This window comes from Myxocyprinus asiaticus, chromosome 9, assembly GCF_019703515.2.
Source record: "Myxocyprinus asiaticus isolate MX2 ecotype Aquarium Trade chromosome 9, UBuf_Myxa_2, whole genome shotgun sequence".
Taxonomy (NCBI): domain Eukaryota; kingdom Metazoa; phylum Chordata; class Actinopteri; order Cypriniformes; family Catostomidae; genus Myxocyprinus; species Myxocyprinus asiaticus.
The window spans coordinates 15,337,095-15,364,178 of record NC_059352.1 but is presented as its reverse complement, the minus strand read 5'-3'; the positions used below and the strand labels follow the sequence as shown (position 1 = coordinate 15,364,178).

The following is a 27,084-nucleotide window of genomic DNA, read 5'->3' as shown; positions in this document are numbered from 1 at the left end:
TAAATTAAAGTCATTGTTCTTTACTTAATTGTACTTAACTAAAGTACAGATATATGTGCTGAGGTGAATACAATGTGCCATTCGGTTAATCTAGAGTCCAGTCATAATTTCCCTTATACTGTATAAAACGTGCTATAATTCAATTTAAAAATAACAAGACTTTTATCACGGATGAGTTAAGATTACTTGTAACTAGTTAACTGTACTTAAATAACTAAGTTCACTTAAGCCAAATAAGTATGTTTACTTAGGAAAAAGCATGCAAACCAATTGCCTTAAAAAAATCTAGGGTCAACTTTTTACAGTGTACTATCCCTTTAGATTTCCTTTGCAACAGCTGTGAGACCAAACTGTTTTACAGCTTAGTACACTTCTCAAGCATCCAGAGTCATAAGGTCAGATTTATTGTCCTGACAGGAGAGGAGAGCAGAACTTTAAAGCACTAATACACTGACAGAGCTCCTTCTATTCAGTGAGGTAAAATGTTATGCAATATGACTTGGGAGCAAAAATTTAATAAATGAGAATTGGATAAATGCTTCAGATAAACTGAAAACTTCAGTTTTGCACTGACATATTGCAAGGTCCGAGCATCAAATAGTACGTAACTGAAATGAAATGTTGTAACCCACCATATCTTAAAAATGCAGTCAGCAGTGCCATAGGCTTTCACACGGGAGAGATGCGTAAAGGCCGTTATGGCTGCAGGTGGATGGACCGTGACCAATGCTTTGGCCAGCTTCGCACACTTCCTCTGCTCTGGCTCTGACACCATACACCAGCGCACCTTGTGTGCAAATATTTCAATTGAATAATATCATGGCTCAGTTTCGCAAAAAAACCTATATCTACACAGAATAATAAATACAATTTAACAAGTGAAAGGAAAACTGTATAATTTTAGTGGCATATGCGCACAACACTTACCCCAGCTGTTGATGGAGCACAGCAGTAAAATAAAAACAATACGCACTTTCTTCATCATAGTATTAGTAATATCCACTAGAAAAGTGTTTGAATCAGAGTAACTGTCTATCTGAAGTCTTACGCAGAGGTTTCATGGCCTGGCGTAAAGTCCTCAATGGAGCGGTCATGATGCCTACTGAAGACCTCACTGTAGATTTGTTCTTGGTTGAGAATTGTGTGGATTGGGTGAGTGTTTTCAAAGTGAACAGTTATAATAAATGCGCACACATGGAAAATATTAGAGACTCATACTGTATGTCACATGAACCATCCTCTTCCAGACAACTTCTGACTGGCGTTTTAGGGCATTTCCACAGTGCACATTTTGTTTGGGATTACCTGCACTTAATCCATCAAATCAGCTACTGAGCTCACATAACGAAGCTTTCAATATTAGGATCCAAGATCCCACCGTCAAGGGTAGCCACAATATTTTAGCTCAGGTAACAAGTCAAAGAGGAGGCCCATAATTTTTAGTTTATATGTAGCTAATGTTTTTAAATGGATCACAAGCAATATATCAAACAATATCAAAACAAAACAATTGTGATTTTATTTAATGATTTATTTAAAAATAAATGTATAAGCTATTTTACAAGTTTAAGAAAAAATAAACAAAATTCAACCTGATAACTGCAATGAATAAAAAAACAGATTTTAAATCAAGTCTCAAGCATCCCCACAATACAAACAAATTAAGAATAGTTCCTGAGACAAAGTTACAATTAAATGTTGATGGTCTGCACAGCAGGTCTAGCCTTGATTTGAAATTAATTACTGTAATTAAGTATTTCAAGGGACGTGTCTAGCTATCACAAACTCTAAGCAGTGTGTTGCAAGGAACATTAGTATCATACTCCATGCTGAATAGATGTCTATATGTTCACTGTTGACTGCAGTAGTTGGGACTGGATGGTGTTAACTCTGTCAGCATGGCGAATCATGGTGGGTTTCTGCCTGTTTAGTCTCACAGATAGAGAAGAAATGCGACTCTCAAGCTGCAAAGAACATCATAAAAGAACTTATTAGGTCACAAAAGAAATAAATAAAACCAGACTTATACAAGGAGCTATTGTAAGTAGCCTTATATGCACATATTACCCAAACAAATTTAAAGGGGTCATGAAATGGAGAATAAAAATCCTTGCTATTTAGATATGAGGTAACTGTACTATAAAACATATTGTAAATTTCAGAACTCAAAACTTCCTCCCCAGTCTAAAAAGATCATTTATAGTTGCCACTTGTGTTCGCTTCGAGTCCGAGTCAAGACCGAGTCTTTAAACAATCGAGTTCGAGTCCGAGTCCAAAAGGGGCCGAGTCGGACTCAAGACGGCTCTGGCTTCAAGCCATAAACAGAGCTGACTGGACTGAGGAGATCATTTCAACTCATGGCTTTGCAGCAAATATTTATAGTGAACATTATTTCAGGTATCTTATTAACTCATGTCATTATAATAATTGTATAGCTAAGAATATTTGTGTATTTATTATGGTCTTGTGTTGTACTTTCGTTTTATCATCTAATCTGTCAAATCTAACACAGCAGTCTACCAGCTTTCTGCCACCACTTACTGCGTATGTGCTGAAATTTTTGTAAACTATGGGATTGGTCTATAGTCTGGTGAACACACAGAAAATAAAGACAAACTGCGCCTCCCTGTGCCGCTGCAGTGGCGTGGGGTGTGACAACGGTGTGACTGTGCTTTTTTGTGTGGACGACCAGGGTTCGATTCCACGTTCTGTCCCACTTTTTTCCCATCCTGTTTTTGGTCTCCACTCTTAATTTCCTTTAATACTATTTATAATAATAAATAAAAATGTATATAAAGGTTGAGTTCCTTGCAGTGATTTGGTCACGGTGAAGGCTGGGGAGTTGCGAAAAAGGTTTGATCTGGGTCAAATTAACCTTGGTGTTACTATAGTAATATTGTTGTAACCATGTTTTGTGGCAGTTGTCATAGTTCTAATGCAATTAACCATGGTATTACTACAGTAATATGGTGTTAATCTAGTAACCATGTTCAATTTTGTGGTTACTATGATTTTAGTACAAAATACCATAGTGACTAAATAAACACAATAAAAACACTGCAGTGATGTCTCTATACTGTATGTTAGTATTTAATTAGTGGTGCAAATAGTATCTGCCACTATTTGCACTGGAGTGTACATAGCATCTAACACTATTTGCACTTAGTGCACATTTTTTTATTTTTGTTGATATTTACACAGTGTAAATACATCTATTGCTATTTGCACTTAGTGAAAATAGCCTCTGCCTAAGATTTAATATTCAAATCAGTATAATCTAATAAATATTACAATATTCGATCATATATGCCCAATATAATTCATAATATTACATATCCTGAGACCTATTAAAAAAAGTATGTATGTACTGTACTGTAGAAGAGGTTATGCAATCTGTAACATTTATCTAAAGAAACACCCAACAGCTGGTTTTGAGAGTCTTTGATTTGTTTTGTTTGCATATTTTGATTCTCCAAAAATATGCATGTTAAATGTAAACCACCAGTGTCCTCTGAACAATAGTGTAGCTTGTGGATCCAAGAATATTGACTCGTCCTGTTTTCTTGTAAATTCTTTACTGTCAATAGAAAGGTGTTTGTGTGAGTGTGTGTATGTAAGTGTGAGTGAGAGAAAGATATAGATATACTGATACCTCATTTAACTCCTTCAAGACACTTTCTCTTTCTTCAGTTTCTCCCTCAATGCCTGTTGTTTGAAGCCAGTTACTCAAGACATTTTTAAGCTTATGCCACATCCTAAAAACAAACACACACACACACACACACACACACACACACACACACACACACACACACACAGAGAATTATGTTTGTGTCCCTAAGAAGAAGCCTTTTGCCAGATCACAAAATGGCAACGATAAACATTCCTTTCTTTCACATTTAACATAGTACATGCAGAATCCAAGCATTTTCACCTCATTAGTCTCTCAGACAGAGCAGACACAAATATTCAAACCAAAGCCAAGTTTCCTCAGTGTTTGCTAGAATAAATAAGCCACTTTAATATGTTGATTACATTCACCTACTGCTGGAGTTTCAATTCACATTTTTCAGAAGCGAAAAACAGTTCCAGTCTTAAAATACACTTTCCAACGTAATGGTTCAAAATTTAGGAGATTTGGGACTTAACAAGGTACTTTCATCCCAGTGAAAATCTATACGTCTGTAGATGTTGTTAGCATTTCAAAACATGCCCACACAACAGGAGAGACAAAATAATTATATTGATGTACATTCGTTCTATTGAAAGTCTGTTCTACTTACTGTAACTGTTTTCGGTCTTGTTGGTATTGTTGCATCGCCAATCTGATATCTAGTAGTTCTTTGGTTAGTTTTTCAATCTGGCCTGAGTTTGCTTCCACAGGCTCATCTTCTTCATTCTCTTCTTGCTCAGGTGGTCTCACATACACACCTATTTCCAAGGGGAAAATGAGATGCTTCATTACTAAAGTGTGGATTGTCTTTCAACATCTCACTAGACCTCTAAACTACTGAAAATAAATAAATAAATAAACAAATTCTCACTTTATATTATGAAAGATTGCATGTGTTTTTACCTTGTGGATGATCCAGTGAAGACTCCTTATTTCTTAAGCTTGTTTGCTGTACCCAAAAAGAGAAAAACAATTTATAGTATGTATCAGTCTTTAGAGAATTATTGTCTTATCCTTAGAAGGCAACTCAAAAAAAGTTTTGATCCACCTGAAATAGAAAAGTCTGCTTATTCAATAAAAATGTGTACTGTAGCTGCATAGTGAATGGTGACTGAGACTAACATACTGCCTATCATCTTTTTGTGTTCCACGGAAGATATAAAGTCAAACAGGTTTGGAACAATATTAGGGTCAGTAAATGATAACAGAATACTCGATGTGTGAAACTATCCCTTTAACAGCAAATAAGCATGTTTACAGCACTTTATTTGATTACCTTGCTCTGTGCTATTGATACTTTTGTAAATGAAGATGGAGGCAGAAGTATGTCCTGGTCAGTTGTGCTGATCAGTGTGGTTGTATATCCTGGAGGGCCAGGTCTGAGGGGGAGCATCTTTGGTTTTAGCACCATAGGTAACTCCAGTGTTTTGTGGGTTAAAGGGACTGAGGGTAATAGAGAGGAAATGGGGATAGTGCTGGAGTAGGTCAAGGGAAGCCTTGTCTCAGTCTCTATTACAGATGACATCTGAGTACTGAAACACCACAGAGAAAGGTAGAAGTTTGTTAGTAATTAAACAAAGAAAAAAAAAGTATCTTTTAAAAGCAACATGCTGCAATACATACATGCTAGGCTGTGTGTGCATTTGAGTTTATGTTTGTGTCAGTGGTTAAGTGTCTTCTACACCTGCTGATCTTGGAGTACTGTAGCAGATCTTTGGCTGGGGACTGCAGGAGGTCATCTGGTCTCCGTGGTTGCAGTCTAGATGCTCGAACTGACAAACTGTTGACAGAACAGGAGGTTTAGTTTATCTCCAAATACAATAATCAGATTATTTATCCTTCACTCCCAAAATCAAAGGTCATGGCTTTTAAAACAAATTTGAAAGTTAAACAGAAATAAAGGGCTAGTTCACCCAAAAGTAAACATTCTGTCATTATTTACCCACCCTTATGTTGTTCCAAATCTGTATGACTTTCTTCCGTGGAATACAAAATGAGATGTTAAACATTTTGTAAGTCTCAGTTACCATTCACGTTCATTGTATTTTTTTATCCATTAAATGAAAATGAAAGGTGACCGAGGCTGTCATTCTGCCTACAATCTCCTTTAGTATTCCACAGAAGAAAGTCATACAGGTTTGGAACAACATGAGGGTGATGACAGGTTTAAATTTTTGAGTGAGGTGAACTATCCCTTAATTAACTTCTAATCACACACTTCTAATCTACTTCCTAAATGATGATGAGAAAGATATGAGCCAAGTATATTAGTCCATTATAGTGTTACAGTCCAAATAACACACAACCAAATCATTGACATATAAAAGGATTTAAGATACCACGACAACACCTAACATGACTGAAAACTTAAGAACTAAATTAAGATTAACATTTGCAATTAGAAAGGCTGTCACTCACAGCTGATTGATGATGGAATCTTTCTGCCTCTCCTCTACAGCTTGGCTCCTGATTGGGCAGGGGGTGGGGATGGGTGTGTGATCTTCAGGCAGACAGAAGGACACACTCTTCTTGTGACTGTCTTTAGAGGGTATCGTTTTACCTCTGGCAGTGTTACAGAGCGCCCGCTGCTTCCATCGTAAGGCACACCGCCTTACTACTTCCTGCAGCTGCCGACAACTCTGTATGTGATTACGTAAAGTTAAAGGGATAGTTCAATCAAAAATTAGAATTTTCTCATCATTTAGTCACCCTCATGCCATCCCAGATGTGTGACTTTCTTCTGCTGAACACAAATGAAGATTTTTAGAAGAATATTTCAGCTCTGTAGGTCCATGCAATGCAAGTTAATGGTGGCCAGATATTTGAAGGTCCAAAAAACACATAAAGATAGCATAAAAGTAATCCACATGTTCCACATCAATATTCCTCCAAAAGTCCTTTTTTACTTTAAATTCTCCTCCCTGCCCAGTAGGTGGCAATATGCACAATTACGAATTGCCAGAAACAAAAGAAAAATGTGAGGGAAAGTGAAAGTGGAGATTTACAGTAAAACAGTAGGACTGAAATTTTGATCAGTTTCTCACCCACAGCTATCATATTGCTTGTGAAGATATGGATTTAAGCACTGTCTTATGGATTAGTTTTATGCTGCCTTTATATGCTTTGTGACCTTCAAAGTTCTGGCCACCATTCACTTGCATTGTTTGGACCAACAGAGCTAAGATGTTTTTTCTAAAAATCTCTGTTCATGTTCAGCAGGAGAAAGAAAGTCATACACATCTGGGATGGCATGAGGGTGAGTATGATGAGAGAATTTTTTATTTTTGGGTGAACTATACCTTTAACACAATCACATACATTCACATGTAGACCATAATGTAATAATTACAAATTTTTTAAATATAGTTTATAAAACTTCGTCAATGACAGAAATGAAAGGAATAGGTTACCCAAAAATGGAAAATCTGTTATAATTTACTCACCTTCATGTCGCCCTGTATGACTTTCTTTTTAGCACTAAACAACTTAAATTCTCACATACAGTGTTGGGGAGTAACAGAATACATGTAACGGGATTACGTATTTAAAATATAAAATATAAGTAACTGTATTCCACTACAGTTACAATTTAAATCATTGGTAATTAGAATACAGTTACATTCAAATAGTATTTTGATTACTGAAGAGATTACTTTGCATTTTATTGTCATTTGTTTCACTTAATATTTAGTCCTTTCAGATGGAAAACATTTATACATATAAATGATGCGATCCAAAGTGCATTTGAACAGCGGTGAAACACTTTCTTACGATGTGTTACAGTCATACGAGCAGACAGAGAAGTAAGTTTGAAGTAAGTTTGGAGCAGAAGAAATAGAAATAAACCTTGTGTAAATTGTCAGCTTTACGCTAAGCTAAAATGCAATTTTTAGTCATTTTACATGCACGTTACCAGGCAAGATCATATATTTTTATCAAGAAAATTCACATTTGGATCATAATTTCTTTTTTCTAGTAAGACCTTTGGCAAAAATCATATTCTTGATAATTAAGTTTTCCTGTAAAAATATCTAAAAATCCTTAAAACAAGATCAATTTGATTGATCTTGTTTTAGAAACAACACTGCATAAGATATTTAGGTTTTTCAGAGAATGTATTTTTAACATGTGTATTTTGCCTTACTGCAGAGTTTTTATAGTCAAAACAAGTGAAAAAAAAATCTACCAGTGCTGAAGTAATCCAAAGTATTTAGAATGCGTTACTGACCTTAAGTAATCTAACAAAATATGTTACAAATTACATTTTACAGCATGTATTCTGTAATCTGTAGTGGAATACATTTCAAAAGTAACCCTCCCAACCCTGCTCACATAACCTCACAAGCCATTGTGAACTAGCTTCTCTCATAGCGCTCATGAACATTGTGAATTTATGGATGTCAATGTGAAAAATTACTTTTTTTATCATATGCCTTCAGAAGTCTTGGATTATGAAGCACAACTCACATGGACTACTTTTATACTTTTGGGTCCTTGTTTAAACTTTAAAAGTAATTCACTATCAACTGCCATTTTGTTGAAAATACAGACCTGGATATTCATTAAAACACCTCCTTTTGTGTTCTGTGTAAGAAAATCTTACAGGTTTGCAATGCCATGAGGTTGAGTAAATTATGACAGAATTTTCAGAATTTTGGGGGGAACTATTCCTTTAAAAACTACTGTCATTATATTTACCACATATACTCAGCTACACTCTGAATTCCACAAATACATCTATTTACACAGACTCTTGGACCTGTTCATAGCTGTGCTGCGCCATATTTGTTGAGAAAGCATTCATGTGTGCTGTGTGTGTGAGGATGTGCGTGACACCCTCTCTCAGCAGTTCATCTCTGTAAAACTGAGCTGCTTCAGTCAACCGTTTCTGTTTTCTGTGACGCTCCGCGAGCCAAAGCCTCCACACACAAAACACCTAAAAAAAACAACAAAAAAAAACATACAGACCAACATAATCAAATCATACGAGACTTTGCAGTTACAGGAAATCTGAATTATCAGTAACAGGCCGCTGTGATCATATGGCATTACCTTGGCCTGTAGGTTGAGGGACCAATGCCAAAGTGCAGTCTCAGTTTGCTCCGCCTCTCTTCTTCTGCTCTGCAGCTGTGTGTCAAACATTCCCATTCAGACACACAATACCATATAGATACTTCAAACAGAGACACAAGCAATCCATTATATGTAGCTGCATCTCCAAAAAAGACTAAACTTCAGCAGCCTGAACTAACTTACAGTAAGTGAGGCCATAACGGAGCTATAATAACAAAAACACTTTGCAACTAATTTAAAACTCACCTGTGCTCTCCAGTAGACAAAAAAGCGCTGACAAATCTTTAATCTGTCAAGATCAATGCTCTTTTGTTTCATTACCTGTCAAACACACACAATAAAATACATAAAGGTCAACCACAAAAACAGATTTACAGTGGACCATGATAAAATATACACAGATATGAAGAGTTGGAAAGGTACCTGAAAGTTTTTGCAGTGATGAATATTACTGATCCAAGTGTTGAGGGCTCTTTTGCCAAGTGTTCTGCTGTAATGTCTGCTCGCCCTCTCATTTGCCAGTCTCTCATTCTTTACCTCCATGCTACGCTCTCTCCATGTTCTCAAAACCACCTGCACACGTACTGAATACAACACACAAACAATACTGACACTGCATAATTTATTATTTTACATATGAGTATAATTACAGATACATAAAGCAAACTACAAACTTATATTAAAAATATTTTTTTATATAACCAAAATACATTGATCCAGGTGTGTTCGAGCTTCTCTCAGTGCCTCCTCCTGTTGGTGATGGTGAATTATTGCAGCTGCTGTTTTCTGTCGCCATGCACGAAGTACCTACCAATCAATAAAAACACAAAATGACATCACATGCTTCAAATCAACACAAAATGTCTAATTTATAAATTACAAGTGTTGATACAGTAAGTACTTTAATAAGTATTGGTAAATAATAAGGAATATAAATAGTGATGTAAATAGTAAGTGACTGTAAAAAAGGAGTGATGAGACTATGAGTGCAGTAAAACATTCGCATAACATATCAAGGTCATAAAACTTCAATTTTCTGGGTATGAGCACCTGAGATATAAGATGGTTTTGATAGAAACACTTTGCTCTGCTTTCCTTTGCTCTCTCCTCCTTCAAAAGTGCCACATTTGTCCTCCATAAACAGAACATTCTCCTGCAAAAATATACACAAATTGGGATTCTTTTCCTATTCACTTTTTATGTAATATTTATCTCTGTTTATTTATTAATTTTATTTAAAGGAATTTTCTGGGTTCAATTTAAGTTAAGCTCAATCAGGGGCCTGGGTAGCTCAGTGGTAAAATACACTGGCTACCACCCCTGGAGTTCGCTAGCTCGAATCCCAGGGTGTGCTGAGTGACTCCAGCCAGGTCTCCTAAGCAACCAAATTGGCCCGGTTGCTAGGGAGGGTAGAGTCACATGGGGTAACCTCCTCATGGTCGCTATAATGTGGAGCATGGTGAGTTGGGCGTGAAGTCTCCACACGCGCTATGTCTCCGTGGCAACACGCTCAACAAGCCACGTAATAACATGCGTGGATTGACGGTCTCAGATACGGAGGCAACTGGGATTCGTCCTCCGCCACCCGGACTGAGGCGAATCGCTACACGACCACGAGGACTTTAAAGCACATCGGGAATTGGGCATTCCAAATTGGGAGAAAAAGGGGGAAAATCCAAAAAAAAAAAAGTTAAGCTCAATCAACAGCATTTGGGGCATTATGTTTATTACCTTAAAAATTCATTTAGACTCTACCCTTCTTTAAAAAAAAAACAAAAAAAAAGCAAAAAACTGGATTACAGTGAGGCACTTAGTACACGGAATTGAATGGGGCCAATTTTTGGAGGGTATCCAGGCAGAAATGTGAAGCATCATTTTTACCGCTGTTTCAGGGATTTAGTGTTTACGGTGTTACGTTGTCACAGCAACAAAGTTGTGAAATTAGATATATCTTTACACACAAAAGGTTAGTAAGTGATTTTACCACACTAAAATCATGTTAAAATGCATATTGTTTACATCTTGTGGCTATACTTTTGAGCTAGTATGATGAGTGAGTATTTTAATGTTTACAGATTGGCCCCATTTACTTCCAGTGTAAGTGGCTCAGTGTCACCCAGATGTTTGTTTTTTTAAAAGAAAGAAGGGACGAGTCGAAATTAATTTTTGTGGTAATCAATATTATGCCACAAATGCTGTCGATTGAACCTGGAATATTCCAGTGCCTGTATTGCTGGTAATATATTGGTAATGTGGTTTTAGTTTTGTTTGTTTTATTTATCCCATGAGGGTTGGGTTGGGATGGGAGAATAGGAGTACGGGTGTTGTATTTATCTTGTTATGTTTGAGGGGCTGCAAGAGTGAAATGGCTTTTGTTATTATTACTTTTCAAAACAAATAATAATAATAATCATCATCATAATGACAAAAACCAAAGAAGAAATAAAGAGATATTAAAAAATATATATGTAAATTAGCTTATCATGATACCTGACCAGGTGGTTCTGATGATCTTGGTAACAGTGTTCCACATTTTGGTTGATTAGCTGAGTTTCTACATGGTATGACTACACACAAGCACATAAAAACAATGAGTTTACAGCCTTCTAAACTCTTATATTGACATTCATTTCTTTTTTCAAATGTTTATTTGTGGGTGTATCATGTGAAAAAGTCTTTGGTATTCATACCTTCCAAGCATCTAGAGAATGACTGAGCAGTTTACTTTGGTAGTGTTTTTCCATTTGTACAAGTCTCTTTCTCTTCCATCTTCTGTGATCTACAAACTGTCACACAGAGTAACATTTAGAGTTAATTAGGGTAATCTGTGACACATAACCTTGGATGTTTACATTTATTGCTCTATCACAAGCATGTCTATGTTAACATTACAATATTCTTGCTGGGTTGTCATGTGATAAAACCTCATTTGCTAGTCTGAACTGTTGAAGTGACAATCACAGTAAATTGCAGATGTCGAAAGTGCAAAATATCTCCTAATATCACCCTAACAAATAATGCATCATCATCAAAATTACTATTTCAAGCAGCTGTTTTCCTTTGTGTATTAGAGTTAATAGTGTTTTTATTCTGTCATTCGTACCTCATGCCAGTCTGTCATGGCTTTTCTCAGACAGCGCTGTCTATCATGACCCTCTGCCTGCTCGAAATGTCTCTGACTGACCGACAGACAAAACAGTGGTCAGTCAGTGGTTTATTCAGATGTTCTTCCTAAGCTACAATCTGATCCAGTTTAGTATATAAAGATCCAATTAAAACGATCTTTTACATACCTGGTCTGTATCGTTGTGACATTGTGTCTCCATCGATTCAGAGATTTGCGTTGCAGCATGCTTGTGTAAAGGGAGTCAGCTGCTGCTTGTTTAAATCTCTCCTCTCTACGTTGCACAGCCATACTGTACCACTTAGACCAGGTGCGGCCAAAACACACATGCTCAGCATGCAGTACAGCCTATGAGAAATACACAAATTAATTAGCAAGATGATGATATGTGTGAAATGTGTGCTTATCTATGGACATCAGTTTACCGTTCTTTCAGCCAGTCTCCGATCTCTCTGTAGCTCCAAGTTATTCCACCAGGTGTAAAATGCCCAACTACAAGTCTGCTGCCTATATTGAGCAAACAACATGTATTCTCCGTACAATAAATAGACATGGATATTGCCATGCTTTAGCCACAGAGACTCACTTATAATGCTGTGCAGCTCTCTCTTTCCTCTCTCGTTTCTTTGTGCGTTGTGCTGTAAACTCCATCCAATAGCTCACGCATTGTGGAAGGACACGCCCAGCAAAGCAGGTGTCGGCACGTAGTTCCAAATCCTATATATATAAATTCATATACACAGAGGTACAGAAATTATGATGGTAATTTCTCCAAATGACCTGAACCAAGACAGAGAAAGAACCATTTACATAAAGTCATAAATATGCTTTCTGTAATTCTGTAAAGTTGGGAGTCTCCTACAAAGAGTGACTGAATCAGATAATATTGTTGAATTCCATGAGCACAATTTTGAAGTGCAATTGCATGATGTCCATAAAGGTTCAGGTAAGATTTTGTTATAAAATATAATTAAAAACAGCCTGTTAACAACAGCAGGCCTATGATAATGAGAGCGACAGAAAGTGTGGTGGTTACCTGCATCTGCCTTTGCTCTGTGAGCTGATTTTTCCAACGATGAAAGAAAAGTCTCAACACAGAGAAGCTGTTGATAAATAGCAATTGCTAAATAGTCTCACTCACAAACTCATTTTTATCAATTATCTAAAATATTTAAAGGTACAGTACTGTTCAAAAGTTTTAGGCACTTGTGAAAAATGTTGCATGGTGAAGATGTCTTCAAAAATAATGCCATATATAGTTTTCATTTATCAATTAATGTCATACGAAGTCCAGTAAACAAAGAAAGCTAAATCAATATTTGGTGTGACCACCTTTGCCTTCAAAACAGCACCAATTCTCCTAGGTACACCTGGACACAGTTTTTCTTGGTTGTTGGTAGATAATATGTTCCAAGCTTCTTGGAGAATTCGCCACAGCTCCTCTGTCTATATAGGCTGTCTCAATTGCTTCCGTTTATTCATGTAATCCCAGACAGACTCGATGTTCAGTTGGGGGTTTTGTGAGGGCCATACCATCTATTGCAGGGCTCCCTGTTCTTCTATTCTTTTCATTCTATATTTTTCAAAGGAATGTTTTGGAGTATAACATTTCTATTTCCTATTGACACACTAAAGCTGAAGATACACCCACTCAGCACTTTATTAGGAACACTATAACCTAATAAAGTGCCCGACGAGGCCAATCCGCCTCAAGGTTCTACGTGTTGTGTGTTCTCAGATGCTATTCTGCTCACTACAATTGTACAGAGTGGTTATCTGAGTTACCGTAGCCTTTCTGTCAGCTCGAAGCAGTCTGGTCATTCTCCGTTGACCTGTCTTCAACAAGGCGTTTCCATCCTCAGAACTGCCGCTCAATGAATGTTTTTTGTTTTTGGCACCATTCTGAGTAAACTCTAGAGACTGTTGTGCTTAAAAATCCCAGGAGATCAGCGGTTACAGAAATACTCAAACCAGCCCGTCTGGCATCAATAGGGCTGAACAATTAGTCGACAATAAAAAATTGTCGACAAAAGTTTTCGTTGTTGAATAGACGTTTGATCTCACTTAACCGTGAGATCAGATATAAAACTAATGATGGCGTAAGAGAGCAGCACTGCAGCTTGCGCCTGACTGAGGAGAGGAAGACACTCCAAATTTCCATACAGCTTCAGGTGATGTAGATCGTAAAGTATGAGGAAATTATACAAAAATACAAAATAACTAAATACAGAAGCACTCCCGTTGTGAAATACAGCGGAGCCGGAGCTGCCGTTCCACTGAAGCAAAACTTGCATGTCAGAGCGTCTTTAAAGGAAACACCTCACCATTATATCTTTAATGCATCCTTTATTAAAGTTCAAATAATAAGGAAGCAGGTCATGTAAATAAGTATAAACTCCAAAACTGGCATCTCTCTGTGCAGTCAGCGCCACTTCTATGAGTGCAATCTAAGGGGGAGAGATTGAAACTGCACCACTGTTTATATATATATATATATATATAGATCAGTGAACTGCACCCGGCTGATGTACACTCTGGTGCGGGCTCATCCCTCGCGCATGCTTGCTCCAGTTAGATTATAACGTGATGGATTGCTACGAAATGAATCTTAATACATGTGTTGTGGTGTGTATCTTATTGTGAAGAAAATTGTGATATGCAGCTCTATTAAGAAGAGAGAGTTTGTTTTTTGAGAGTTAAAGATGGATCGATGTGAACAAAAAGGTGAGAGGGTGGTAGTCGCCCATAATCTACACTGCAGTTAAATACTTTTTTGATTTGTTGTTGTTTTGGCTTGTTTTCCTATATCTATATAAATATCTAAAACGCCTTAAAACAACGTACATTTTCTATAGCAGCTATACTGCAGAAGGCAAATTTGTTGTCTGAGAATGTTGAATATAATATTAAATATTTAAATATTTTAAAATATCTAAAAATCCTTAAAACAAGATACATTTACCTGAAGCAACATATAATATATTTAGACTTGCTTTCAGAGACTAGATCTTGAATATAAGTATATTTTGACTGGCAGATGAATAAACAAGTGAAAAATACACTTGTATACAAAATTCACTTATTTTCAAGATACATTCTCTGAAAGCAAGTCTAAATATCTTATATGTTGTTTCTCAGGTAAATGTATCTTGTTTAAAGGATTTTTAGATATTTGTAAATGGAAAACAAGACAAAATACTTGATTTTTTGCAGTGAATTATTCAAGCAAAAGTCATTTTTTCCCCTTTAATTCAATGAATAGAATTTAGAGGTATTTTTAAAAGATGATTTTATCCTCTTTATTATTAGTAAGCATGTTTATTACAACCTTTTATGTCAAGGTACAAGCTGAATAGTCGGTTAAGAGCTAATGATTAATCGTTGCAATAATCACCCGAATAATTGTTCTAATAATCATTAGATTAGTCGATTATCAAAATAATCATTAGTCGCAGCCCTAGGCACCAACAATCAGGCCATGGTCGATTTTTTTCCCCCATTCTGATGGTTGATATGAACTTTAACAGAAGTTCCTGACCCGTATCTGCATGATTTTATGCACTGCTTCCACACAACTGGCTGATTAGATAATCCCATGAACAAGTAGGTGCAGGTGTTACTAATAAAGTGCTCAGTGAGTGTATAAATAACCATATTAAGACAAATGTTTTTGTGAAACATCTTATTTGCCTAAGACTTTTACAGAGTACTGTATATGGCATGCTTAATCGAAAAGGCACAAGGCAGATTGTTATGCCCAAAATGGCGTATAAAATCCATTTATACATTTATTGACTAACCTGTGAAGCATTTGTGCAACACTCATCTGGGGCTGTAGACTTTGGTCTTCTGCCTGATCCAAGCGCAACTGCCAGACTTTCCAACACCTCACCAACAACTGCAAAGTAACCAATAACAGATTTTAATAACAATTTAACTACTGTTGGGTATATAAAAGGGATGCTCATGATTTCATTCCATCAGCAGTAAAGCTAGTGGTGCAAAATAAAGTGTTGAGTAATAAAGTGAAATGCACCATTAGCTTTGAGCAAGAAGTTTTGTTTGTGTTCTTACAATGTGATGATGATGCTGGACACTAATGTTTTTGTTGAGACGATGAGTTTTACATTGTGTGACATTCAGGGCCAAGCCTTTTAAACCCAAACGCTGTGAAAAGACACAAATACCATCACAAATGAAGTGAACTACATAAAAACATAATAACAAATATTGCAGCAGGATGCTAATGCTTCTAAGAAAAAACACACCACTAACCAGCAGACAGAGGTGTCTGTGTTGCATGGCAGACTTTTCCTTCTTAGCATTCTGTGTGCACATACTGACATCTAGATGAAGGCTTAGGAAAACATTAGCACCATGTCCCATCACATCTCATTTTGTCTTTGAGTATAATGAAAGAAACACTAGAATAATACTCTCAACTCTCATTTGAGAACCGTGTAATAGAGGTCGACCAATAGTGGATTTTGCCGATACCGATAACTAAGTTGGTGGAAAAAGTTGAAACTGATTAATCGGCCAATAGTTTTTAAAATCGATTTATAGAATGATTTATAAAAATGTTCTTAGTCTTTCCTTACTATGACAGGAACAGACACAGAAGCTATAAGAGTCCAAAATTCCAGATGTAATTTATTGTTCAACCAAAATCCCAATGATATGCAGAAACAATGAAGATTTGGTGCATGTTGTGGGAATTTTAACAATAAACAAGCCCGAAAAATATACTTTTTATAGCCTATATATTCACCAGATGAAGGATTTTGTATATATGTACACTTCACCAGATGAGGTGTAATGAGGAATAAGGTTTATTATTATTTACAAGACATGAAGTTCGAGACATGATGTATGTGCTGATGAGGCACATTTCATAATAGTCGCATGATAACATTCCATGTCCATATAAAAATAAATATGAATATTGTCAATGATGAAAGATTGAGGAAAACAAAGGAATAATAATAAATAAAAAAAACTTATGCTGATAATCGATAGTTCCTAAAACCAACTATCTGTTTAATCAGTAAAACAGATATATCGGTCTACCTCTACCATGTAATATTTAAGCATAGTCTCTTTTTAACTGTGTAAGAAAAGATACAGTGTCTCCAGCGTGAGAATGCTAGGCGCTGTGAGCCATGCTGTGCCAGTTTGTCAGCTCTCTCCCCTCTGTCTTTCTCAAAATGCATGGATTGCAGTGCCTTGTGCCACACAAACCAATACTTCTCCAGCACAGAGATACGCCATTCATCCTGAGCAACAGCTGCAACAGTACAGAAATCAAATGTACTTCAAGAGACATTAACTGGTGGACCCTACTTTGAAACTGGTGAAGATTACATAAGATTACATAAGGCTAAAAAAACAATATATTTAAGGAAATGGATAAAACTGTGGCCAAGTACGGCTCTTTAGATGATGCATACAATAACTCCCTCAGATATTTTATATAATTTGCACCTACAAAGTATTTTTAGGGAAAATATCAAGCTCTCAATAAATTATATGATTAATAAATTAAATATAATAATACATATCATGGATATAAAAAACTTTGTTTAGCAAAAAAAAAGAAAGAAAAAAAGAGCACCTGTTGTCCTGTTCTTAGCCTGTCTGTTCTGTGTGTAACTGATCCATCCATGTAGTGTATGTTTCAGCAGGTGAAGACAATGGTGATGATGGGCTTTGGACTCCTCCTCTTTGAGAACACAGGCATGTTTCATCCTGTCTCTCCAGTGCATCCATGCCTGTACAGATCTGCCATTTTATGGGATTACTCAGACTAAATATTGTACACTGCCACTTTCACACACACATCATACTCACTCTGCTCTGTAAAGTGTGAGCCCACTTTTGTAAGGCAAGGTCTTCTTGATGGTACTCCTCACCTCTGTGCTGTAGTGCCATGTGCCACACAGTCCAAACCCACCTTTAATAACCAACATATATGCATGCACAAACAAAAAATATTTAACATTAGTCTCTTACTTGTAGGCCACTAGTTTTGACCATTTTACATGCATATATACAGTACATAAATGTATTGTGTGTGTGTGTGTGTGTGTATATATATATATATATATATATATATATATATATATATATATATATATATATATATATATACACACACACACACACACACAATACATTGACAGTCTCAGCCGTGGAGAAAATTGAGATTCGTCCCCCGCCACCTGGATTGAGGCGAGTCACTACACCACTACGAGGACTTAGAGCTCATTGGGAATTCCAAATTGGGAGAAGGGGAGAAAAAAAAAATATAAAAAATTATATATATATGTGTACACACACACACACACACACACACACACACACACACACAGGTGCATCTCAAACAATAAGAATATTGTGGAAAAGTTCTGTAAATTCCATAATTTAATTCAAAAAGTGAAACTTCTAGATTCATTACACAAAGTTAAATATTTCAAGCCTTTTTTTGTTTTAATCTTCATGATTACAGCTTACAGCTCATGGAAATCAAAAATCCAGTATCTCAAAATATTAGAATAAAGGATTTATAATACAGAAAAAAATTTTCAGAAGAAACTTTCTGAAAAGTATGTTAATTTATGCACTCAATACTTGGTCGGGGCTCCTTTTGCACAAATTACTGCATCAATGCATGGAGGCAATCATCCTGTGGCACTGCTGAGGTGTTATGGAAGCCCAGGTTGCTTTGATAGTGGCCTTCAGCTCGTCTGTATTGTTGGGTCTGGTGTCTCTCATTTTCCTCTTGACAATACCCCATATATTCTCTATGGAGTTCAGTTCAGGCGAGTTGGCTGGCCAATCAAGCACAGTAATACCATGGTCAACAAACCAGTTTCTAGTAGTTTTGGCACTGTGGGCAGGTGCCAAGTCCTGCTGGAAAAGGAAATCAGCATCTCCATAAAGCTTGTCAGCGGATGGAAGCATGAAGTGCTCTAAAATCTCCTGGTAGACAGCTGCATTGACTCTCGACTTGAGAAAACACAGTGGACCAACACCAGCAGATGACATGGCACCCCAAATCACTGACTGTGGAAACTTCACACTGGACTTCAAGCAACTTGGATTCTGTGCCTCTCCACTCTTCCTCCAGACTCTGGGACCTTGATTTCCAAATGAAATGCCAAATTTACTTCATCTGAAAAGAGGACTTTGGACCACTGAGCAGCGGTCCAGTTCTTTTTCTCCTTAGCCCAGGTAAGGCGCTTCTGATGTAGTCTCTGGTTCAGGAATGACTTGGCACTAGGAATGTGACACTTGCAGCCCATTTCCTGGAAACGTCTGTGCGTGGTGGCTCCTGATGCACTTGATCCAGCCTCAGTCCACTCCTTGTGAAGCTCCCCCAAGTTCTTGAATCGGCTTTGCTTGACAAACCTCTCAAGGCTGGTCAACTTTCCATGAATATGCTTTGATACAGCACTCTGCAAACAGCCAGCCCTTTCAGCAATGACCTTCTGTGGCTTACCCTCCTTGTGGAGGGTGTCAATGAGTGTCTTCTGGACAACAATTAAGTCAGCAGTCTTCCCCATGATTGTGGTTGTGTGTACTGAACCAGACTTAGAGATTAAAGGCTCAGGAAACCTTTGCAGGTGTTTTGAGTTAATTAGCTGATTAGAGCTCTTCTCAGGTCAAAATTTCTGTATTATAAATTCTTTATTCTAATATTTTGAGATACTGGATTTTTGATTTCCATGAGCTGTAAGCTGTAATCATCAAGAGTACAACAAAAAAGGCTTGAAATATTTCACTTTATGTGTAATGAATCTAGAATATATGAAAGTTCCACTTTTTGAATGAAATTACGGAAACTTTTCCACGACGTTCTAATTTTTTGAGATGCACCTTTGTGTGTGTGTGTGTATATATATATATATATATATACACTATATTGCCAAAAGTATTCGCTCACCCATCCAAATAATTGAATTCAGGTGTTTCAATCACTTCCATGGCCACAGGTGTATAAAATGAAGCACCTAGGCATGCAGACTGCTTCTACAAACATTTGTGAAAGAATGGGCCGCTCTCAGGAGCTCAGTGAATTCCAGCATGGTACTGTGATAGGATGCCACCTGTGCAACAAGTCCAGTCGTGAAATTTCCTCACTACTAAATATTCCACAGTCAACTGTCAGTGGTATTATAACAAAGTGGAAGCGATTGGGAATGACAGCAACTCAGCCACGAAGTGGTAGGCCACGTAAAATGACAGAGCGGGGTCAGCGGATGCATAGTGCGCAGAGGTCGCCAACTTTCTGCAGAGTCAATCGCTACAGACCTCCAAAGTTCATGTGGCCTTCAGATTAGCTCAAGAACAGTGCGTAGAGAGCTTCATGGAATGGGTTTCCATGGCCGAGCAGCTGCATCCAAGCCATACATCACCAAGTGCAATGCAAAGCGTCGGATGCAGTGGTGTAAAGCACGCCGCCACTGGACTCTAGAGCAGTGGAGACGCGTTCTCTGGAGTGACGAATCACGCACGCCAGCAAAGAGCACGAGAACGGTGCTTGTCTGACTGCATTGTGCCAACTGTGAAGTTTGGTGGAGGGGGGATTATGGTGTGGGGTTGTTTTTCAGGAGCTGGGCTTGGCCCCTTAGTTCCAGTGAAAGGAACTCTGAATGCTTCAGCATACCAAGAGATTTTGGACAATCCATGCTCCCAACTTTGTGGGAACAGTTTGGGGATGGCCCCTTCCTGTTCCAACATGACTGCGCACCAGTGCACAAAGCAAGGTCCATAAAGACATGGATGAGCGAGTTTGGTGTGGAAGAACTTGACTGGCCTGCACAGAGTCCTGACCTCAACCCGATAGAGCACCTTTGGGATGAATTAGAGCGAAGACTGCGAGCCAGGCCTAATCGTCCAACATCAGTGTCTGACCTCACAAATGCGCTTCTGGAAGAATGGTCAAAAATTCCCATAAACACACTCCTAAACCTTGTGGAAAGCCTTCCCAGAAGAGTTGAAGCTGTCATAGCTGCAAAGGGTGGGCCGACGTCATATTAAACCCTATGGATTAAGAATGGGATGTCACTTAAATTCATATGCGTCTAAAGGCAGATGAGCGAATACTTTTGGCAATATAGTGTATATATATATATATGGGGGGCCTGGGTAGCTCAGTGAGTATTGACGCTGACTACCACCCCTGGAGTCACGAGTTCGATTCCAGGATGTGTTGAGTGACTCCAGCCAGGTCTCCTAAGTAACCAACTTGTCCCGGTTGCTAGGGAGGGTAGAGTCACATGGGGTAACCTCCACACGTACATATGTTATTCTCATGCCTGTATTAGTGTACTATATTAACATTTTATGTATTTTTGTTTATATATATATATATATATATATATATATACATATATATATATATATTGGTTTTGCTTCCTCACATTAAAAACTGATTTAATGTTTCTCTAAAATATAGATACGGATAGTCTGTTATTTAAGTCACACCCTCAGCCTATCCTGGGGTAAGATTATGAAAATTAATTGCTTATATAGTACATTTTTTTTTTCATCTGGCTGCTTTGCTATTATATATATGGCTCTGCGATTTTTCACGAGATAAAAGCTCACTTTAGTGCAGCATGTCTTTTGTGCTGTACTGCCGCCTCTTGCATCCTGTGCTTCATGCGACACATGTCCACATACAGCTCCCAGCCATTCCACACCCAACGAAGCTTGTGCTTTGTCTCTGTGGTACAAATATTCAGTTATACAAGTCACTAAAATAACATTTTTACATCTTATTTTACATAATATATAATAACTCATTTTACACTTTAAAGTTAGAATTTAATTCTAAATGCACAGGGTGCAAAAATATCAAACCATTAAATAAATAAATATTTCACAACATATGTCTATAACATTAGTAGAATAACAGATTCTACCAAAATTGATTGCAAGTTGTAGTTTCTTTTTATCTTCTCTCTGGACAGCAGCATACTCCTGCCAGGCTTGAAATATCTTGCTGTACAGCATATACCTAGATTGGGCAGGAAAATAATCACTTTCATTAAGGTCCAAGCCATTAAAAGCAAGTTTTGATCTTTATTTATCATATTTACTACTCTGATTTCAGAATAAGAATCAGTTAGCTTAATAAAGAGGCACATATCATGTCAGACTCACATATAATGACAATCTGCCCTTATGTTCAGCGTCCATTCCCTTCTTGCATGCCACCACTCATCTTTCCAAGCCCCTAGGGCCTTCCTCAAAATCACCTTACAATAGTGAGATCTGTATAGAAATAAATATTCTATTTATAAAAACAACAACAATATTCATACACCAAAGCAGGTCAAATCTAAACTCAGTAAAAAAAGAAATGTCTCTTTTTCAGAATTTTTGTAAAATTCCAAACAACTTTACAGATCTTTATTGTAAAGGGTTTAAACGATGTTTTCCATCCTTGTCCGATGAACCATAAACAATTAATGAACATGCACCTGTGGAACGGTGGTTAAGACACTAACAGCTTACAGACGGTAGGCAATTAAGGTCACAGTTATAAAAACTTAGGACACTAAAGAGACTGGGACACTTCTACAGACTCTGAAAAACACCAAAAGAAAGATGCCCAGGGTCCCTGCTCATCTGCATGAACGTATCTTAGGCATGCTGCATGGAGGCATGAGGACTGCAGATGTGGCCAGGGCAATAAATTGCAATGTTCGTACTGCGAGACACCTAAGACAGCGCTACAGGGAGACAGGAAGGACAGCTGATCGTCCTCGCAGTGGCAGATCATGTGTAACAACACCTACACAAGATCGGTATATCCGAATATCACACCTGCGGGACAGGTACAGGATGGCAAAAACAACTGCCCGAGTTACACCAGGAACGCACAATCCCTCTATCAGTGCTCACACTGTCTGCAATAGGCTGAGAGAGGCTGGACTGAGGGCTTGTAGGCCTGTTGTAAGGCAGGTCCTTACCAGACATCACCGGCAACAACGTCGCCTATGGGCACAAACCCACCTTCGCTGAACCAGACAGGACTGGCAAAAAGTGCTCTTCACTGACGAGTCACGGTTTTGTCTCACCAGGGGTGATGGTCGGACTCGCGTTTATCGTCGAAGGAATGAGCGTTACACCGAGGCCTGTACTCTGGAGCGGGATCGATTTGGAGGTGGAGGGTCCGTCATGGTCTGGGGCAGTGTGTCACAGTATCATCGGACTGAGCTTGTTGTCATTGCAGGCGATCTCAACACTGTGCGTTACAGGGAAGACATACTCCTCCCTCATGTGGTACCCTTCCTGCAGGCTCATCCTGACATGACCCTCCAGCATGACAATGCCACCAGCCATACTGCTTGTTCTGTGCATGATTTCCTGCAAAGACAGGAATGTCAGTGTTCTGCCATGGCCAGCAAAGAGCCCGGATCTCAATCCCATTGAGCACGTCTGGGACTTGTTGGATCGGAGGGTGAGGGCTAGGGTCATTCTCCCCAGAAATGTCCGGGAACTTGCAAGTGCCTTGGTGGAAGAGTGGGGTAACATCTCACAGCAAGAACTAGCAAATCTGGTGCAGGCCATGAGGAGGAAAATACATTTTTTTTTTTTTTTTTTTTGGTGATCTGAATGCTGCAGAACATTTCATTTTGTTGTTAATACACAATGGTTTTATTTCTTTTTGTCTTAATGCAGCTGGTGGCCACACCAGATACTGACTGTTACTTTTGATTTTGACCCCCCCCCTCCCTTTGTTCAGGGACACATTTATTCCATTTCTGTCAGTCACATGTCTGAGAAACAGTTTATGTCTTAGTTGTCAAATCTTTTTATGTTCATACAAATATTTACACAAGTTACGTTTGCTGAAAATAAAAGCAGCTGAAAGTGAGAGGACGTTTCTTTTTTTGCTGAGTTTATATTGTTAACCGACACTAACAAAAAAACAAGTAACATGTCACTACCTTTTTTTTTTTTGACAGTAACATGGTAATACCATAGTTTATTGGACATGTGAAATAGTAATACCATGGATCTTTGGATATGTACCATGGAAATACTATATTTGAAGTACCATGGAAATATCATGGTATATTATAATAATCATTCAGAACCATTGTATGTATCAAAGCACCATAGCATTACCATCTTACACCATGATATATAGGTAATAAATAAGTGTATCTTTATCCATAAGTTCTCCTTTAATTTTCCAGCTTTACTGGACCTGGCTTGTGATGTTGTTATCCGTCCAAATGTCTTCTGAATCCACAGTTTTAGGAACTTTCGAGCAAGGTGCCTAAAAAACCCACAGCAAGAGTCATATTCACAAGATGAGAATTGACGAAGGATGTTTTATAGTGTTATAAAATAAATGTATAAAATGGCCTACCTTATCCTCAGCTCTTTAAGTCTTCCACCTCGGTTCCAAGTATATCCGACCCTGTAAGTGTAAGTGTTTTTGCGTATGGAAATTTTACGTGCCCTATTCTTTTCAACACCACAAGAAGACTGTTTTCCAGCTAGTCCTGTCTTGTGCATTTTTTACGTTCAATTCGACTAAGTATAACAAGGTTGCTATGACTGGTTGAAATGAAGTTAATTCGATAGACTTACGAGTTTGTAGATTTAATTTAAGGCGTTAAAAAGTTGCTGTAAGTAATTCAAAATACAAAGCTGTCAAATTTAGGTTTTTATCTAGCCGACAACAATCAACAACAAACCATAACTGCCGCTCTTTTGTGTTCTGTTTTATGCATGGATTCACTTCCGGTAAAATAATGTCATAATAAAATACCTTTTTGAAAATACACTCATAACATTTAAAATACTTGTTAAAATACAGTGCACTTTGCACACATTTAAAATAATTATGTTATAGGCTACTCTGTTTAAAACGAGTGATTACTGGTGCAGCCTTTAGATAACAATTATTCTATCCTAGATATTTGTACATAGAGTATATTATGAACAATGAAGTGGTGAGATGCATTAGCATTATAAAGTCAAGTCATTTTTATTTGTATAGCTCTTTTCACAACACATATCGTTTCAAAGCAGCTTTATTTCAGCTTTTTGTTCAAATTACAGAAAAATATGCTGTAATGTCTTAAGAGTAATCATTGTGCCGTTTGATGAAAACGTGATTGTAGATTATATACAGTATGTACACACACACACACACACACACACACACATATATATTATATATATATATATATATATACAGTACTGTGCAAAAGTCTTAGGCACATACAATGTTTCATAAAAACATTTGTCTTAAGATGGTTATTTATATTTTCAGCTTTAGTGTGTCAATAGGAAATATGAATTTAGACTCCCAAACATTCTATTTGCAAATAGAAAAAAAGAAAAGAACAGAAGAACAGGGAGCCCTGTAACAGATAGCATGTCCCTCACAGAGCCCCCCACTGAATATCGAGTCAGTCTGGGATTACATGAAGAGACAGACGCAATATATAGAAGAACTGTGGTGAGTTCTCTAAGAAGCTTGGAACATCCTATCTGCCAACAACCAAGAAAAACTGTATCCAGGTGTACCTAGGAGAATTGGTGCAGTTTTGAAGGCAAAGGTAGTCACACCAAATATTGATTTAGCTTTTTTATGTTTACTGGACTTTGTATGATGTAATTGATAAATGAAAACTATTTATGGCATTATTTTTGAAGACATCCTCACTATGCAACATTTTTCACATGTGCCAAAAACTTTTGCACATTACTGTATATATAAACTCCATAAGATTATCTCCACTAATAACTGAGCTGGAACCACATTTTTGGGTTATGTTCATGTCTTTATGATTTTGACGTCAGAACTGTACAGAACAATTTTTCATTCTGTCTCATACAGTGCCATTATGGCCCACAAATAGATAACATGTATAATTCTCTGATAAGAGGTTTCCAGATAACCTTGTAATATGTATTCAGGGACATAAAATTACTTTTACCTTGACAGTCTTAGAATTATTTGTATATTTTTTGACACTTTCTTTACTATCTTGGCAATAATATAATCTGTATGTGTAGGTATATCATATTCATTATCATAACTTTTTCTTTATTATTAATCAACAGTTTCTAAGGCTGTATTGCTCCCTGGTATAGGAAACACACTGTGTAGGACTGAAAATCCCTGCATAGAGTTATAAAGTCAGCTGATGCGTTCTTCCCAAACAACACCAGATGGACCCAGGAAAATCCCAACCAACCAAACAACAGCCTCTTCACACTGCTGTGTACAGGGCAGAGCTATCTCTGTCTCAGGGCCAGAATGGAGAGGCTCAGTAGAGGAGCTACTTCCCTTAAGAAGAGATAATATTTATTATTTGTATTTTATCGAGTACAGTCAAGGAACTGCAGACCATCACACTACACTACTCTGTAGTTCCTCACAATACAAGTGAATGGGTACCAAAATGTTACATTCCAAAAGGACATACAAGCAGCATAAAAATAATCCATAAGACTCCAGTGGTTAAATCGGTATCTTCAGAAGCGATATAATAGGTTTGGGTGAGAAATAGATCAATATTTATGTCCTTTTTACTATCAATCTCCACTTTCACTTTCACCTCTTCTTTTGTTTTTGGCAATTCACATTCTCATGCATATCGGCACCTACTGGGCAGGGAGGAGAATTTATGGTAAAAACATAAATATTGATCTGTTTTTCACCCACACCTACCATATCACTTCTGAAGATATAGATTTAACCACGTGGTCTTATGGATTACTTTTATGCTGCAGTTATGTGCATTTTGGAGCTTAAAAATTTTGGTACCCATTCACTTGCATTGTGAGGACCCAGAGATCTGAAATATTCTTCTAAAAATCTTTCTTTGGGTTCAGCAGAAGATAGAAAGTCATACACATCTGGGATGGCATGAGGGTGATTAAATTATGAGAGAACTTATTTATTTTTTGGTGAACTATCCCTTTAAGTTAAATAACCTTCCCTATTGCAGTACCAATACATTGGTGCATTGCTACTACATGACAACCTGTCACCTGTCCTGTTGCTCATTTGAACAACTACACTTATATTTACATAGATTTATTTACTTATAAATAGATGTACAAAGACGTATACTCTTGTTTCTGTTCTGTTTACGTACATTTATACTTATATATACATATTATATTGATTAAAATGCTTCTAGTTGAGATTATTTTGAGTTCTTTGAATGCA

General features: G+C 37.4%; 1 protein-coding gene and 1 pseudogene across 1 annotated transcript; one reads left to right on the top strand and one right to left on the bottom strand.

Moving 5' to 3' along the window:
- LOC127446102 (sodium- and chloride-dependent GABA transporter 2-like) overlaps positions 1-27,084 on the top strand; it is a 498,776-nt pseudogene that overhangs the window by 237,628 nt on the left and 234,064 nt on the right.
- On the bottom strand, positions 1,536-24,623 carry LOC127446087 (protein SFI1 homolog). Its single transcript, XM_051706737.1, has 31 exons — positions 24,262-24,623; positions 24,097-24,168; positions 22,041-22,151; positions 21,800-21,894; positions 21,483-21,600; positions 17,721-17,823; positions 17,485-17,641; positions 16,996-17,157; positions 16,146-16,216; positions 15,945-16,037; positions 15,671-15,768; positions 12,907-12,973; positions 12,457-12,587; positions 12,296-12,377; positions 12,040-12,218; positions 11,850-11,925; positions 11,437-11,532; positions 11,237-11,313; positions 9,797-9,899; positions 9,457-9,553; positions 9,170-9,330; positions 8,993-9,067; positions 8,726-8,800; positions 8,433-8,609; positions 6,092-6,312; positions 5,358-5,453; positions 4,950-5,205; positions 4,577-4,622; positions 4,284-4,431; positions 3,653-3,755; positions 1,536-1,964 (listed from the first exon to the last, which is right to left on the bottom strand). The coding sequence occupies exons 1-31, from the start codon at positions 24,408-24,410 to the stop codon at positions 1,842-1,844; spliced, it is 3,618 nt and encodes a 1,205-aa protein (XP_051562697.1). The 5' UTR covers positions 24,411-24,623; the 3' UTR covers positions 1,536-1,841.